This window comes from Lepidochelys kempii, chromosome 14, assembly GCF_965140265.1.
Source record: "Lepidochelys kempii isolate rLepKem1 chromosome 14, rLepKem1.hap2, whole genome shotgun sequence".
NCBI lineage: Eukaryota > Metazoa > Chordata > Testudines > Cheloniidae > Lepidochelys > Lepidochelys kempii.
In genome coordinates this window covers 10,415,774-10,429,676 of record NC_133269.1, presented here as the reverse complement: position 1 = coordinate 10,429,676, position 13,903 = coordinate 10,415,774, and the positions used below count along the sequence as shown (strand labels likewise).

General features: G+C 43.1%; 1 protein-coding gene across 1 annotated transcript in view; it reads left to right on the top strand.

Moving 5' to 3' along the window:
- The first annotated feature begins 873 nt into the window (after positions 1 to 873).
- The window catches only part of ANKFN1 (ankyrin repeat and fibronectin type III domain containing 1), a 92,498-nt gene continuing 79,468 nt past the window's right edge, over positions 874 to 13,903 (top strand). The window contains exons 1-2 of the mRNA XM_073311045.1: positions 874 to 1,074; positions 10,805 to 11,015. Coding sequence (XP_073167146.1) covers positions 889 to 1,074; positions 10,805 to 11,015 — 397 coding nt within the window. The 5' untranslated portion in view covers positions 874 to 888. The remainder of the gene's footprint in view (positions 1,075 to 10,804; positions 11,016 to 13,903) is intronic.

Sequence of the window (13,903 nt, the reverse complement as noted above, 5' to 3'; positions counted from 1 at the left end):
GATGCTGCTCACACAGAGTTCTGTTCTTGTTTGTATACACTGGTGTGCTGATTTAACCAGGAAGTCTCCTTGTCACATGTCCCAATTATCTCGAGTCTCTGGGCATATGTTCGTCATTCAGAGAACTTCTTTATTTGTAGTACCTCGTTAGCCTGGGAAATGTGTGAGGTTATTTGTAAATGGACACCTTTGTGTTCAGAATGTCTGCTGTGCCACCATTGACCAACGGGAATGGAAGACTTAGAGGACTTGTGAGAGTTGGTGTTGAGCTTTAAATCTTAGAGGCAAATTAAAGGCAAAGAGCAGCCGCAATTACGGGACAAGAAAGTGTTTAGTAGAAAAGCTTTTATGACAATAAATGGTAGGGCCAAATTGCTAGGTCCTGATTCTGCAATCCTGCTTGTTCTGGTTGAATTTAGGGAATATCATCACTTTACATACATAGAGTATAAATCCCTTTTCCCAGTTTTCATTTAACCCAAACTCCTCCCCCACTTTTTAATTTTTTTTTTTACCAGAATTGTTGTTTTTCCCACAATGTGACTCACTTCGTCAGTTCCCTGGGTATCAAACCCACATGTTAGAGCTCTTATTCCTCCCATTGGCTGGCACTCATAGGGGTGGTCCCATTGGTGTCCACATCATACACACTCCCATCCACTGATGTCAATGGGACTATCTCTGTAAGCAGCAACTCAGCAATGGAAAGGATCTAAAATATGGCCCTTCGTATTCTTGGGGTGGGGTTGGCCTACCTTAATGGAAGTCCATTGCTGCATAAGTCTTGCTGTGTGTGTGACAACAATGAGTTTTGAACAGATGAAGATAGTGTAGCAAACCTGTATCCAATGGCTGCATTGCCTTCTTTCTAGGAACTGCCCCGTGAAAATGACACAGCAAATGCAGAACTTGAACCTTTCGCAGACAAAAAAGAACAGTGGGCCGTCGTCTCCGAATGCTGCTAAACGACTGTATCGCAACCTCTCCGAGAAGCTGAAGGGGAGTCACGCATCTTTTGATGAGGCATATTTCAGGACCAGATCAGATCGACTCAGTCTCCGAAAGACTTCTGTGGTAATTACTTCATTTGTAACAGACTGTCATATTAGCTAATTTCACCTTGACCTCGCTTCTCTGTTGTACCCCTGTCTTCATCCTTCTTCATCTGCATTTTGTCTGTTCACTGACCTGCTCGACACACACCTGTTCCTGAGCTTATGACACAGAGGAATCCCACTGATGTGAAGCACATGGTAATAAGCACTGTGCTTGATAGCAGATATTGGTTTTTTTCCTGGGGGCCAGATTCTGGAGCCCCCTTGCAGTACCAGTTCTTTATTCCATGAGGAGTCCACTTTTAAGGTGTAAGGTTCGACACAGTATGAGTAAATGTGGCAGAATCTGGCCCTAAAGATAAGGAAAACGTCGAGCCCACTTTGGACACATAAGGAACGATCATTTTCTCTAGAAGTTTGATGTATGCGCCAATGGCTCTAAACAGCAAAGGAAGTGACAGTCGAATAAGTACAAGGGTCCCAGGCTAGGATGGTGAGCACCAGATCAGAACCTAGACAGAGAGCCAAGGACCCATACACATCCAAGCTTTTGGCACTCTCCTCTGGTCGCAAAGCCCATCTATGGCCTTGATTGTACGAGATGCTGAGCACAGCACGTAGGCACTCACTTAACCAAGCGCAGGACTACTCCTGTTGACTTCAGTGGGGCTGCAGAGACAGCCTCGTGCGCTGCATTCTGACAGGCTCGGACAAACAGGCAAAGACCTCCATGGAATGACTCAGGCCCAGGTTCAGTAAGCAACACAACCTCATCTGTTTATTACTGGAGGGAGGTTCCGAGGCAGCTGCCCTCCTGCTGCTGGTGTTGCAGATTTCCTCCCCTCTGGAGGCAGGAAGGACACGCCCTTGGATTTCTACTCCGAATTGCTTCTTGAGGGAGGGGAGGAGCAGCCACCTGGAGGGGCTGCCTGTGGATGTGCCAAGAAATGTCTGCTCACCCAGCCAGCACAGTAACAACGCATGGGCTTAAAGTTAAGTGCTGTGCTGGATCAGGGCTAGTGTGCTCAGCACCTTGCAGGACAGTGCTGCCTAAGGCCCATATTGCTAATGGGAACCGTATGACTGGCCAGAAAAAGATGTATGGCTTAGATTTCCTTAACATGTGCAAATCTGCCTTATATGTAAGAAAAATTGCATGCAGCAGTATAAGTGCTGAAGCCCTAGGAGAGTTAATTCAAAACAATCACAGCCCGTAGATCAGGCTAGATGTTTCTTTCATGAAGTTATAGGGCTAGATTCAGCCTGGCCCTGTTAGAGGAGCATGGCAGTAGAGAGGGCATTAGCAGACTGCTGTTCTCTTACATGGCCCGCAGAAGAGCTAGGCAGAACTGCAGCCCCTGTGCGCTGGACATGATAGGACGGCTCTGTCCCCATTCCTATGATGGGCACAGGGGATTGGCTGTCTCCTGTCTTCCATGCACTGGCCAGGGGAGCTGCCTGGCTGTGGGAGAGGTAAGCAGCTGTGCATGGGCTTGGTAATGGGAACATAGCCTGTGTGCGTCAGGAATTTCTTCTTTGAGGCACAGCACCTCCTGATGCTGCCGTTGCGTCAGAGCAGCTACACCCCTCCCCTTAACAGGAGCTGCACGTAAATGGCACTATCTAGCCCAGGGGTGGGCAAACTACAGCCAGGGGGCTGCATCTGGCCCTTCAGACGTTTTAATCTGGCCCTCAAGCTCTTGCCGGGGAGTGGGGTCTGGGGCTTGCCCCGCTCCATGTGTGCCATGGCTCTGCGTGGCTCATGGAAGCAGCAGCATGTCCCCACTCCAGCTCCTACACATAGGGGCAGCCAAGGGGCTCCTCATGCTGCCTCCGCCCCAAGCACCGCCCCTGCAGCTCCCATTGGCCGGGAACCAAGGCAAATGGGAGCTGCAGGAGCAATACCTGCAGACAGGGCAGGGCGCAGAGTTGCCTGGCCGTGTTTCCACATAGGAGCCGGAGTGGGGACATGCCGCTGCTTCCAGGAGCTGCTTGAGGCAAGCGCCGCCCGGAGCCTGCACCCTGACCCCATTCCATGCTCCAAATCCTTGCCCCAGCCCTGATCCCCCTCCCGTGCTCTGAACCCCTCAGTCCCAGCCTGGAGTACCCTCCTGCACCCCCAACCCCTCATCCCCAGCCCCACCCCAGAGCCTGCACCCCCAGCTGGAGCCGTCATGCCATCCTGCACTCCAACCCCCAATTTCATGAGCATGCATGGCCCGCCATACAATTTCCATACCCACATATGGCCTTCGGGCCAAAAAGTTTGTCCACCCCTGATCTAACCCATGAGAGGGGTTTGTACAATGAAGTTTGAATGGATCCATTTTGGGGAGCATTTGGATTTAGGGGGTTTGCTACAGGCCTAGGTATAGGAGTTAGCGGTGGAAAAGGCCTACTGGGTCATGATTTCCACCCCATCTCCTGTCTTTTTTTTGTTTCTTCTTACCAGGTTTTTTTAAATCATGTCTTTTGTATGATTACTGTGCTGGCAGATGCACTGCAATACCAGGCTGATGCATGGAGTGGATGGAATGAGTTCCTAGCCCAGCTCCCTGTTCCAAAAATCCACTTATTTTGCAGTCCCAGACAGGGAACACATCAGATCTTAAACTGTATAAATCTGTTCTCAGCCAAAAGGCTGCGGTGCAAATGATGGCTGTGGAGACTGAACTCCTCTGTCACCTAGAGAGCTGCTGGCTTGCTCTCTCACTGCCCACCATCCTTCTCAGATCTGACCTGTCAGGACCCCCTCTACGCATGGGAGTGTTTGTTTCAGTCCTCAGCCTTACTGACAAAACTCTATTGCCAGGTATGATGTGGACAGTTGTATAATGGGAAATAGATCGAGCCTCACTACTTTTATGGCCTCCAATCCATTATGCAGCCATGAAAGTGTAATGGCTTTTTGCCACGACTGACCTGCTGTAGGCCAAATGCTAGAGGTGAAAGTTTCTATATCTCATCAGTGATCCAGAGCCTGATCCAACACCCATTGAAGTCAATGACACAATTCCCACTGACCTCTGTGGGCTTTGGATCAGGTCCCTGCTAAGCAAGCCAATCAACCAACTATCTATTATTTTCACTGTTCACTGTGGAAAATAATCAGGAAACTACCAGTAAGGAGTAAAAATATGACACATCAAGGTGTTAGCTGATACGTTTTTTAATCCTAAACCTCAACTTAAAGGACATCTGTGGTATAGGGTCAACACACTGATTAAAATCAGATTTCCAGATGAGAGAACAGGATTTTTAGACCCTTTACTCACCGTTCAGTGGTGAACAGGTTTCTCGTCATTCTTTCTACGCAACACTTTCCATTCAAGAAATTTGTTGTCCAGCCAGAGACGTAGCCACCTCCCAAAGCTGCTTTATTCTCCCACTCATGTTTGTCAAAGCAATTCCTTGCTGGGACTAGTTTAACATTTTGTTTCCAACTCCAGCACCAGACATGGGCTTTTCTAGGTAACCCAAAGCAAATAGCTCCATGAGACTGCGTTTTTAAACACTCGGCACTTAATCACTTCACTGGAACATAGCTACTGCTTACCGCAAAGCAGCACGGTGGTTCTTTTCAAAGTGTACATTTTTGCATCTGTGTAACACCCTCCATAAATTAATCTTGTCGTGCAACTCTGTTAAGGGAGTAGAAACTTGAGAATTGTCCCTAAACTGCACTTGATCACTTGTAACTGGGCCATCAGATACTGCTTGCTCCCAGTGATGTTTTCACAGTGGAGAAATATACCGTGGGTGCAGATGAAGTCGGATGGCACTTTTGAGTCATTTTGATGGTACCAGCTGGTCTGAAGTTGAACATGTCGGTCTGATGAGATCACAGTCCTCCTTTTCCCCCATTTGAATTCCATCCCCAGGAGTTGCAGGTGATTGAATATAGTATAGCAAATACTAAGGGATGTGTTAAATAAGAGTTTGGTGAACTATTTGCGTTAACTGATATAGTATATAAAGATATTGCTTGTTTGCAAACTGCGCGCTACCGGGAAGAAGGATGGCCTAGTGGGTGCAGCACTTCACTGGGACTTGGGTTCAATTCCTAGCTCAGCGGCAGACACCAAGTGCAACCTGAGGCAAGTTACTTAATTTACCCTTTCCGCTCTCTAAAATAAGAGGCAATATTTTGCTCTCACACAAGCATATTATGAGAATAAAACCCAGTAATTATTGCAAGATGCTCAGATATGAGGAGGAGGAGGAGGGCCATATAAGTACCTAGGTAAAAAGAATAGACTACAGTTTCCATTGTTTTTTTTTTTCCCTCAGTGTTCAAAACTGTTAGACAATTATTTCATGCAAATACTTTTCAGCCTATTGGTTGCTTCTGAATTGTTCATTCAGCATATTTGCAATTTGGCCTCTGCTGTTTTGATTGGATGCCAAGAGTAGGTTACAATACTTGCTCTTCTCCTTGTCTAGATGAGAGCAACTCTGCATCAGATTTTCTGTGTGATTATGAACTTTCGTATTTGCATTTTGGGGTGAACTAATTTAGGCCCCAATTCAGCACAGCACTTAAGCACACGTTTAGGCGCATCCCTGTTCAGTAAAGCTTTTAGGGCCACATTTTCAAAGGCATTTAGGCAACTAAAGATATAGATAGGAGCCTAATATGATTTTTTGAACAATGTCTATGTAGATCTCACTGGGCACTTACTGGCATCTTAGGTGCCTAAATATCTTTGAAAATCTGACCCGTTAGCCTTTGCTTAACTTTAAGCATTTGTTTAAGTCCCATGAAAGTCAACAGGATTTAGGCATGCACTTAAATTTAAGCATGTGCTTAAATGCATTGAGGAATAGGGGTGGTTTGCTGAATTAAGGCTTTATTGAGCCTGAATTTTAAAAAAATCTCATCAAAGTTCCCCAATAATTTGTGCAATGTTCACCCAGAACTTGTTTTAGGTACAGCAGCTGTATAGCACCCAGCCTGCTGTCTAGTACCATACATATAAAAATAGTATATGTTTGAAAAAGAAAGGGCCAAATTCTGCTCCCAGTTATAGGCTAGAAATCCAGAGTCATGCCCCTGAATTCAGTTCAGCTAAACAATGCACACTGCACAATTTGGCCCCAAATTATAAAGCCTATTATTTTTTCTGCCTTTTCCTAATGCAAGGATTGCCCCTATATGATGTAATGTCTGTAAGACTGATTTTGAGCTTTGCATTAATATGAAGACAAAGTAAGTGGATGATTATATTTGGTCTTTAAATAGCGCTCCATAAACACTAGTCAGATAATCTTCATTGCACTGGTATAGTTTCTGTTTTCAAATTGGATGAACATGCAGGTGCTTCTGACATATATTCTGAAATTAATTTTGAATTTTGCTTTCTGTTAATGTATGTGGCAGTAAAATAGAGAGCTCAAATATTCACAGGAAATGAACTAGAAAGGGTACCAACTTGACTGAAATGAATTTATTTTAAAGTCCAAACAAATATGCCTGGAGAAACAAAAAGTGGCATTATTTGCCAACTCTAATTTTTAATATAAAGGTGGTTTTGGTAGGATATAGTTCATAGTTCTCCATCCTTAGCCTTAAAGCTGCAGGGAGAAAAGGAGTGTAACCCTTTTGCTCTTCTTATCTGGAATGTTAATGACCCAATTTAAAACATGTTAAATGTGCCTAGACAGCATAATAATGGGCAACTATTAAATACATGTAATAATATCTAATTCCCATTGACTCCAGTTGGAGTTGAAGACACTCGAAATGTTTCAGGATCCATGCCACTAATGAAAAGCAGTGTTTTATCATCTCAGATGGGAGGGGAACCCCACAAACACATGAAGAAAGTGCTGAGTTCTAATTTCAGAGTGATCCAAATCAAGCATTAGAAAAGGAGGGGAACAGATGTGTGGAGCTGCTGTGTAGTGCAAGGCAACTGCTGCATTGCAGTAAAAATTTCTCTCCTTTTAGGTTTTGCCTTACAATTGAGAAATATGTGACAGGATCTTTTCTTACATTGAGACGTGCCCTAACCAATGACAGTTTGCCTTTAAAACTATTCAAATTATGATTTAGATAACTGGATGATAATCTCTATCCATCTGCCATTCATTCATCTATCATTTTAAGATTTTTCTCTTGCACCCCTCCCACTAGCATCAAAGCACTGGGTGGGTATATGAAATCTGGCTATTAGAATTCCTTATATTAAATACAAGGAGAATTAATTAGTTATCTTGAGTGTCTTTCCTGAGTAGTGTTTATGAAATGGAGTTGCTTGGAAATTGTCAGAGAAAAACGTTTACTTCTCAGTTTTTTATCTTGGGCTCTCAAAATAAAATGTACAGAAAGACCTATTTTGAAAGCAACAGGTGTGATCTATTATACAACCTTCTTAGAAAGGATTGAAAAGCTTAAAGCAAATGTGTGTTATTTATGGTAGCTGAGGTGAAATGAAACAGGTGAAAATTTTGAGTGCAGACAATTTTAAATACTGCTAATCTCTGTTCTGGGTGGGCCACCGTATCTACTTTATCACAGTAGTACCACTTAGAGTGGCTGCCCGTTTAAACGTTTAGATAACGTCATCTCAGTAGTTGCAATATTTCTTGTATTTCCCATGTTGAGCAATGTCCATGTTTCCTCTAAGCAGAAGGTGTGCTGCACTGTTACATTCTTTCTCATAAAGTTATTGTATACGTTTAAGGTAGTTTGCTTGTTTAGAACATTATAGTTAGAGCTGGTCAAAAAATTTCTAACTAAGTTCTTCCATCAGAAAATGCCATTTTGTTGAAAATTAAACTTTGTGCTGGAACGAGTAGGTTTCAGCAAAGGTTTGTTTTTAAAAAAGACAAAACTTTGAAACAAAGTGTTTCGATAAGGTCAAAACATTAGGAACATTTTGATTTTTCATTTCAAAATGTACGTTATAATTTTTTTAAAAAAGTTGAAATGGGAATGAAACATTTCAATTGACCCAAAATACACAGATTTTGAAAATTTTATTCTATGAGAAATTTTGTTGGGGTGGGTTTTTTTTACTTTTTGGTTTGGGGGTTTTTGGTCTTTGATCTGCTTCAGAGCTCAGATCTATTGCACTGGAGTTGGGGATCTCATCCTAGTATAGCGCGTACATCACAGAGCCCACCACACAATGTGGAACAACTAGCAGAGTATTGATTCAACAATGCCATTGACAGGTATTAAAGATATACTAGCAGAACTGTCTTGAAAAGCTAGTATAGTCCTATATCCACCAAAGCATCCATTAATTTTTGGGTGCCCAACTCGAGACATCTTGGGCCTGATTTTCAGAGGTGCCAATCACCTGCAGCTCCAGCTGAGTTCAATGTTATCAGAGCTTCCCTTTCACAGGTAATAATTATTTTCCTCTAGAGGTCCACAGATGCCTCCTTGGAGTCTCCATAATCCCTTCATTTATCCCCTTTTTACTCTCCAACGCTCCGCCAGGCCTCTTGCAGCAATGAGGGCCTGAACGCAGAGTTCAGCAACGCTTCGCCTTCAATAGGCCAAACGGGAGAGCTAGTGAGTGCGCTGAGCAGGCTGCCTCTGTAACATTTCCACTTCCAGCAGCGAGGGAGAGCCAAGCTTCAGTCCTGAAGCTCTTTCTCTCTCTCATATCCAAGTATTTCTTTAATGCGCCCTTCAGCACAGTACATCCACCCAAACTGTAGCTCCCTTGCATGGCAACATGCTGAGCTCTCTTTGCACAGCTGGCCAGTTGCTTCTAATAATTCACTTTTAAAAGAAGAAAGCTGTTGGGTAATTATCACAAAGGGACATTGAAAGGGAGTTTAAAGTAACTTGGCAAATAACACGTCACCACTGTAGAGCCCTAGAAGGATGTTTTCATAAACAAAAACCCTGCAGACCATGCTAGCTTCCGGCACCTGCTTCTCCCCAGCTCAATTAAGGAGTGATATGTTTCTTTACATCCTATCTCTCTTCCTTTATCACTTCTCTTAGTTCTTTTATCTATTGTTGAGGGGAAAGAGGGCCTCACTGTCCTTTTCTAGCCTAGAATAGCGGAGAAGATGCTAATACATGGTATATCCTTGGGTTCTATTTTTCAGGTGCTCACCCACTCAATCCTGCATTTTTCTGAGTACCACACAGATACACGTATTTGGTTGCCTGCCGATATTTTGGAGGTACCCAGACAGTTAATCTACTTCAGTCCCATCCCCTCTTCTTACTTAATGATGACAAGCTCCACTGAGTTTCAATCCTTCTCCTAGTCACAGGTTTCCTCTGGAAGCAGGTGAAATTATTAGGGTATTTAAAAGTGGCCTAGGGCTTGTCTTCACTGCAACAGTTAGCTTGAATTGGTACACTCAAGTTATTGCCGTCGAGCTAACCTACCCTAGCTCAAGTGAGACTGTCTACACGGCACAGCAATAGTCAAGTTGCACGGAGTGATTACATTCGCAGCTGCTGGGTAGTTGTGGGTATGTCTATACTGCAAAGTTTCCTCTGCAAAGCCTTACCTGCATTACTGTATCCTCCCTGTTTCGGCTGTCACTTTTGTGTCTCTGGAGGTGTATCCCAGGGTTCTTTGAGCTGAGAAAGGCTAGGATTCTTTCACAGTCAGTTCTGTCAGTTGTGGGAGAACTTGTCTGTCCTTTGGGGGAATTGTGGGAAGGGTGTTGGAGGATCATCAGGACTTATGTGATCTTGCTTGAGTCCTCACTGCAAAGTGGGTGGATTCCAGCCTGAGCTTTCACCCATACCCCAAGCTGTTGAAGCAAGCACAGGTTCAAAGCACAAATAAGCACATGCTTGGGGGGGGTTGTGTGTGGATGGTAGAGGGATGTGGGCAACAATGCATGCATGCGCTAGTATTACAGTGCAGACATACCATTTAACTTGAGCTAGAGGTTTTTTTGGGTGGATGGGAGTCAGATTACGAGCAAAAACTCAAGTGATAACTCCAAGCTCTTACAGCAGTGAAGAGAAGCCAGATACACTGCTAGCATGCAGAGACCGCTGCCTATTATGCTGACAAATATTATCTCTCTTTTTTTTTCTTACTGGTACTCCTCCGTCAGTTGTGTCTTGTCTTATAATTAGATTGGAAGCTCCTTGGGGCAGGGACCATCTTTTTGTTCTGTTTTTATACAGAGCCTAGCACAGAGATGTCCTGCTTCATGACTAGGGCTTCTTGGTGCTATGGAAAAACAAATAATAATAATAAGCCCTGAAGAGTTCAGAATTTATGAGCAATTTCAGAACCAGTGCCTGGTACCAGCTCATGATAAAGCTGCAAAACACTTTTTGAGTTTTGCTTTGTTTTAGCTGGATGTTGATTACCTTGGGTTACATCCCCCAGTGTTTTGCTTTGAGTTTTGGAGTTTGAACAACCTCAGAGTCAAACCCTCTGCCAAAACCACAAACTTTCACCCCGTTTCACATCTAAATCTTAAAAGATCACTTCTGTGGCTTGGTTTCAGGAAAAACCTGTAAATCAGCTCAGATTTGCTTTGGAAGGATTGTGAACCTCATTGAACCTTCCAACGAACCTGAACTGAGTTCAAGGGTATAATGAAACCTGAAGCAAGGGGAGATGGGCTTTGCTGAAAACAATTTGCACATCTCCAGGGGGAGACGAACCTACTGGTAGGGCCCTTCCTGTAGTTTTTACGCTTGGACTATAGGATTGGGCCAGTGGTCCCTTGAACAGGATACAAAATAAAACTTGTGGCTGCCATAGGAAGAATTGTAACTAATTTCTGCTGTTGCTGATGTACAGAATTTCCAGTGCAACGAAGCTATGTTTGAGGCGGTGGAACAGCAGGATTTGGACACTGTTCAGATTCTCCTCTATCAATATACACCAGAGGAGCTGGATCTGAACACACCGAATAGTGAGGGATTAACTCCCTTGGATATTGCCATCCTGACAAACAACGTGCCTATCGCTAGGATTCTTCTGAGGATTGGCGCAAAGGAAAGCCCGCACTGTAAGTATAGCAGAACACAAATTGTGTTGCTCCAAATAATCCATACGAAGGGCTTCCTCATGCTCTGGGAGGCTTAATTAAATTACATAAAAGAGAAAAGCCCATCTGCTTTTGTTTGTAAGATGAATACAGGCAGCAATGACACCACGACAACTGGAGACAGTTGCAGAGGTATTTGCTTCCTGAGCACAAGCTCAGCAGGTCTTTCCTGTCCCATGTGTCAGCAACTGGGGTGCAACCTACCAACCCAGCAAATCCCAACCTCTAGACTAGCTTTAAGTGGCTCTGGGGATAAAGTTAGCTGCTTGCCGTGTGCCGTAAAGAGGGAACACACCAAAGTCACGTGGGAATGGCCTCAATAATGTCCAGACATAGCTGTTCACTTTCGCTGGTTCAGTGTGTCACCCATGAGTCTCCATAGGTATAGCCGTGTAGGAACATGAAGACATACGTATTCCACGTAGGCACAGGATCCATATTTATCAGAGTTATTGTTATGATAGTAGTTAGTGTGAGACACCCTAGTGCACACTAGAATTTACACCCCTCAAGTGCAGATAGTATAGACAATGGTAGTTTATATGATGCTATAGGGTTAGGGCTCATTAAATACTTGACAATTACCAATTATAGCTGCTCAAGTTACCATGGTATGTGCAGTAATCTCCATTTTAAGTATTAGGTTTATGTTTTGAGGCTTGTTTAATCTTCATTTTAAAGCTCTTTGGGATGAAAGACACAAAGCAGAAAGCAAAATCTATTACTTGACTGCATCCTCTCTCTCTCTGGGTCACACGGCTCTATGGACCCGTCTGCCGTAGGTACATTGTCTACAAATGCCCCATTGCTGCTAAAACTGGTTCATGTCCACTAGTGTTAGCAACATTGCGAGCCCTAGCATAGCTGTACCAAGACAAGTGGCAAATTAATCACTTACTGTCTTTCAGTAGAGACAAGATGTCTTTCTAAAGTATATGCTGTACTTCAACTATAGGTAGGGCTTCTGATTTTAGGTTTTAAGTAAAAAACACCTATAAAACACCCCAAATACAAAAAAAAATTAGTGTTTATCCAATGAACAGCCAAAAAGATATTGGAAATGGTTACTCAATTCAGGTTGACTTCCCTGCTTTCCCTATAGGCAGTGTCCCTGGCTTGTATCTAACATTAATTCATGCTAGGTACTTTAAATCTGCTTCCGCTACTGAGTGCAGCCAATGCCTACATTCCAGTGGACACTCCATAGATAGGGAGGACTGTACATGCAAACAGAATTTACAACACTTCTGCATTATGAATTGTGGATGCAATTAAAAAAACTAATAAAAATTTTAAAATCCATTTTGCTTGAAGATGGAAATGACTATTCTTGACATCATAAACGTACTTTTTGACTACATTGGGATATTAATATGATGGGAAAGGACACAATCTCTCTATATGATGGTGAGCGTATTTGTATTATTTTATTTTTTTATTAAATATCAGCTTCTATCTGTGGTAAATATGCGTTATAAAAAATGTCAGCCTAGTGCCAGGGAGAGGTATATGAAATGCACTAAATGCTAAACCAGGGATCCATAACAAATTTACAAAGCTTAAACTAACATGTAAGTCATTTTTATACATATAATAAAAATTAAAGTTGATCCTATTTAAACAAGAATTTTGGGATGTACCCCCCAAAAATCTTCTCATTACAGTATATAAAAAGTGAAAAACCCTGATGTTTGCATATCATCACAGAACACAAATTGCTAAAAAATGAACTTAATACACCCTGAAAAACAGAAGCCGTCACTATAAATTACTGGACTCAATCATGTTCAGGTACCTGGTCTGGGTTATGCAGGAGGTCAGACTAGATCAGTGGATTTAGGCCCACATTTTTATCATTATTTAGGAACCTATTGATGTAGATAGTTGCCAGTGGGGGATTTTCAAAAGTGTTTAGTGCTTCCACTGGGCACCTAGCTGCATTTTAGGCAAGTAAATACCTTTAAAAATCTGGTTCCTAGTTCCTATTTAGAGCATGGCCTATTTATGCCATTCAGCCAGTATAAAAGGACCTCAGTGTACCCAGCCTTAGGAATATGTAAGATGGACTACCAGCTGCTGGCAGGGTTACCAGAGCTAAATAACCGTGTTAAAAATGATTGCCTCAGCCAGCACCCCATCCAAGCTAGGGCAGTTTAACATTATTAACACCAGTGGAGCTGAACTGATGTTAGCAATAGTGGGAAATCTTTAGAAAATAGGTAGACAGGGCCTGAGTCAGTAATACAGAGCTCATAGGTCCCTAATGGCACTGAGTATATGAAACAGGCTAATAGACTGTTATGCCTATGGAGTAATGGGACGATTATTCTGGTCCACGCCATGGTGTCCCAACGAGGTAGCAAGGAATGTGGAGGTATATCACTGTTGAGCTAACAGTCCCATTAAAATCAGATTACCACAATTTTAGGGCCTGATCCAAAGCGCAGTGGAGTCAATGGGAGTCTTTCCATTCACTTTGTTGGGCTTTGGATCAATGAGAGAATGACAGTAGCAATGAACTGGCAGGATGGCATCGGTAAATATGTGGTAACTGCACCAATGAAAACTCAGCTCAGATTATACCTCCTCACTGCACGGGAACACTAATAGCACTTATTGTGGTTATAAAACTATCCTTTGTCTTCTGTCATGGGACTTTTCCTGCATAATTTGGGGAGTGCGGGGGAGGGGGGAGAATTTACCAAGTCAATTAATCAACCTTAAACCATGACACAAACTCTGACGCCTTACTTTTGGCTAAAAATACACAAATATATACGAATTTGTTTTAAACTGTCAATGCCTATATTTAGGACATTCCCAGCAAGGCTATAATGAGACTGTGTTTG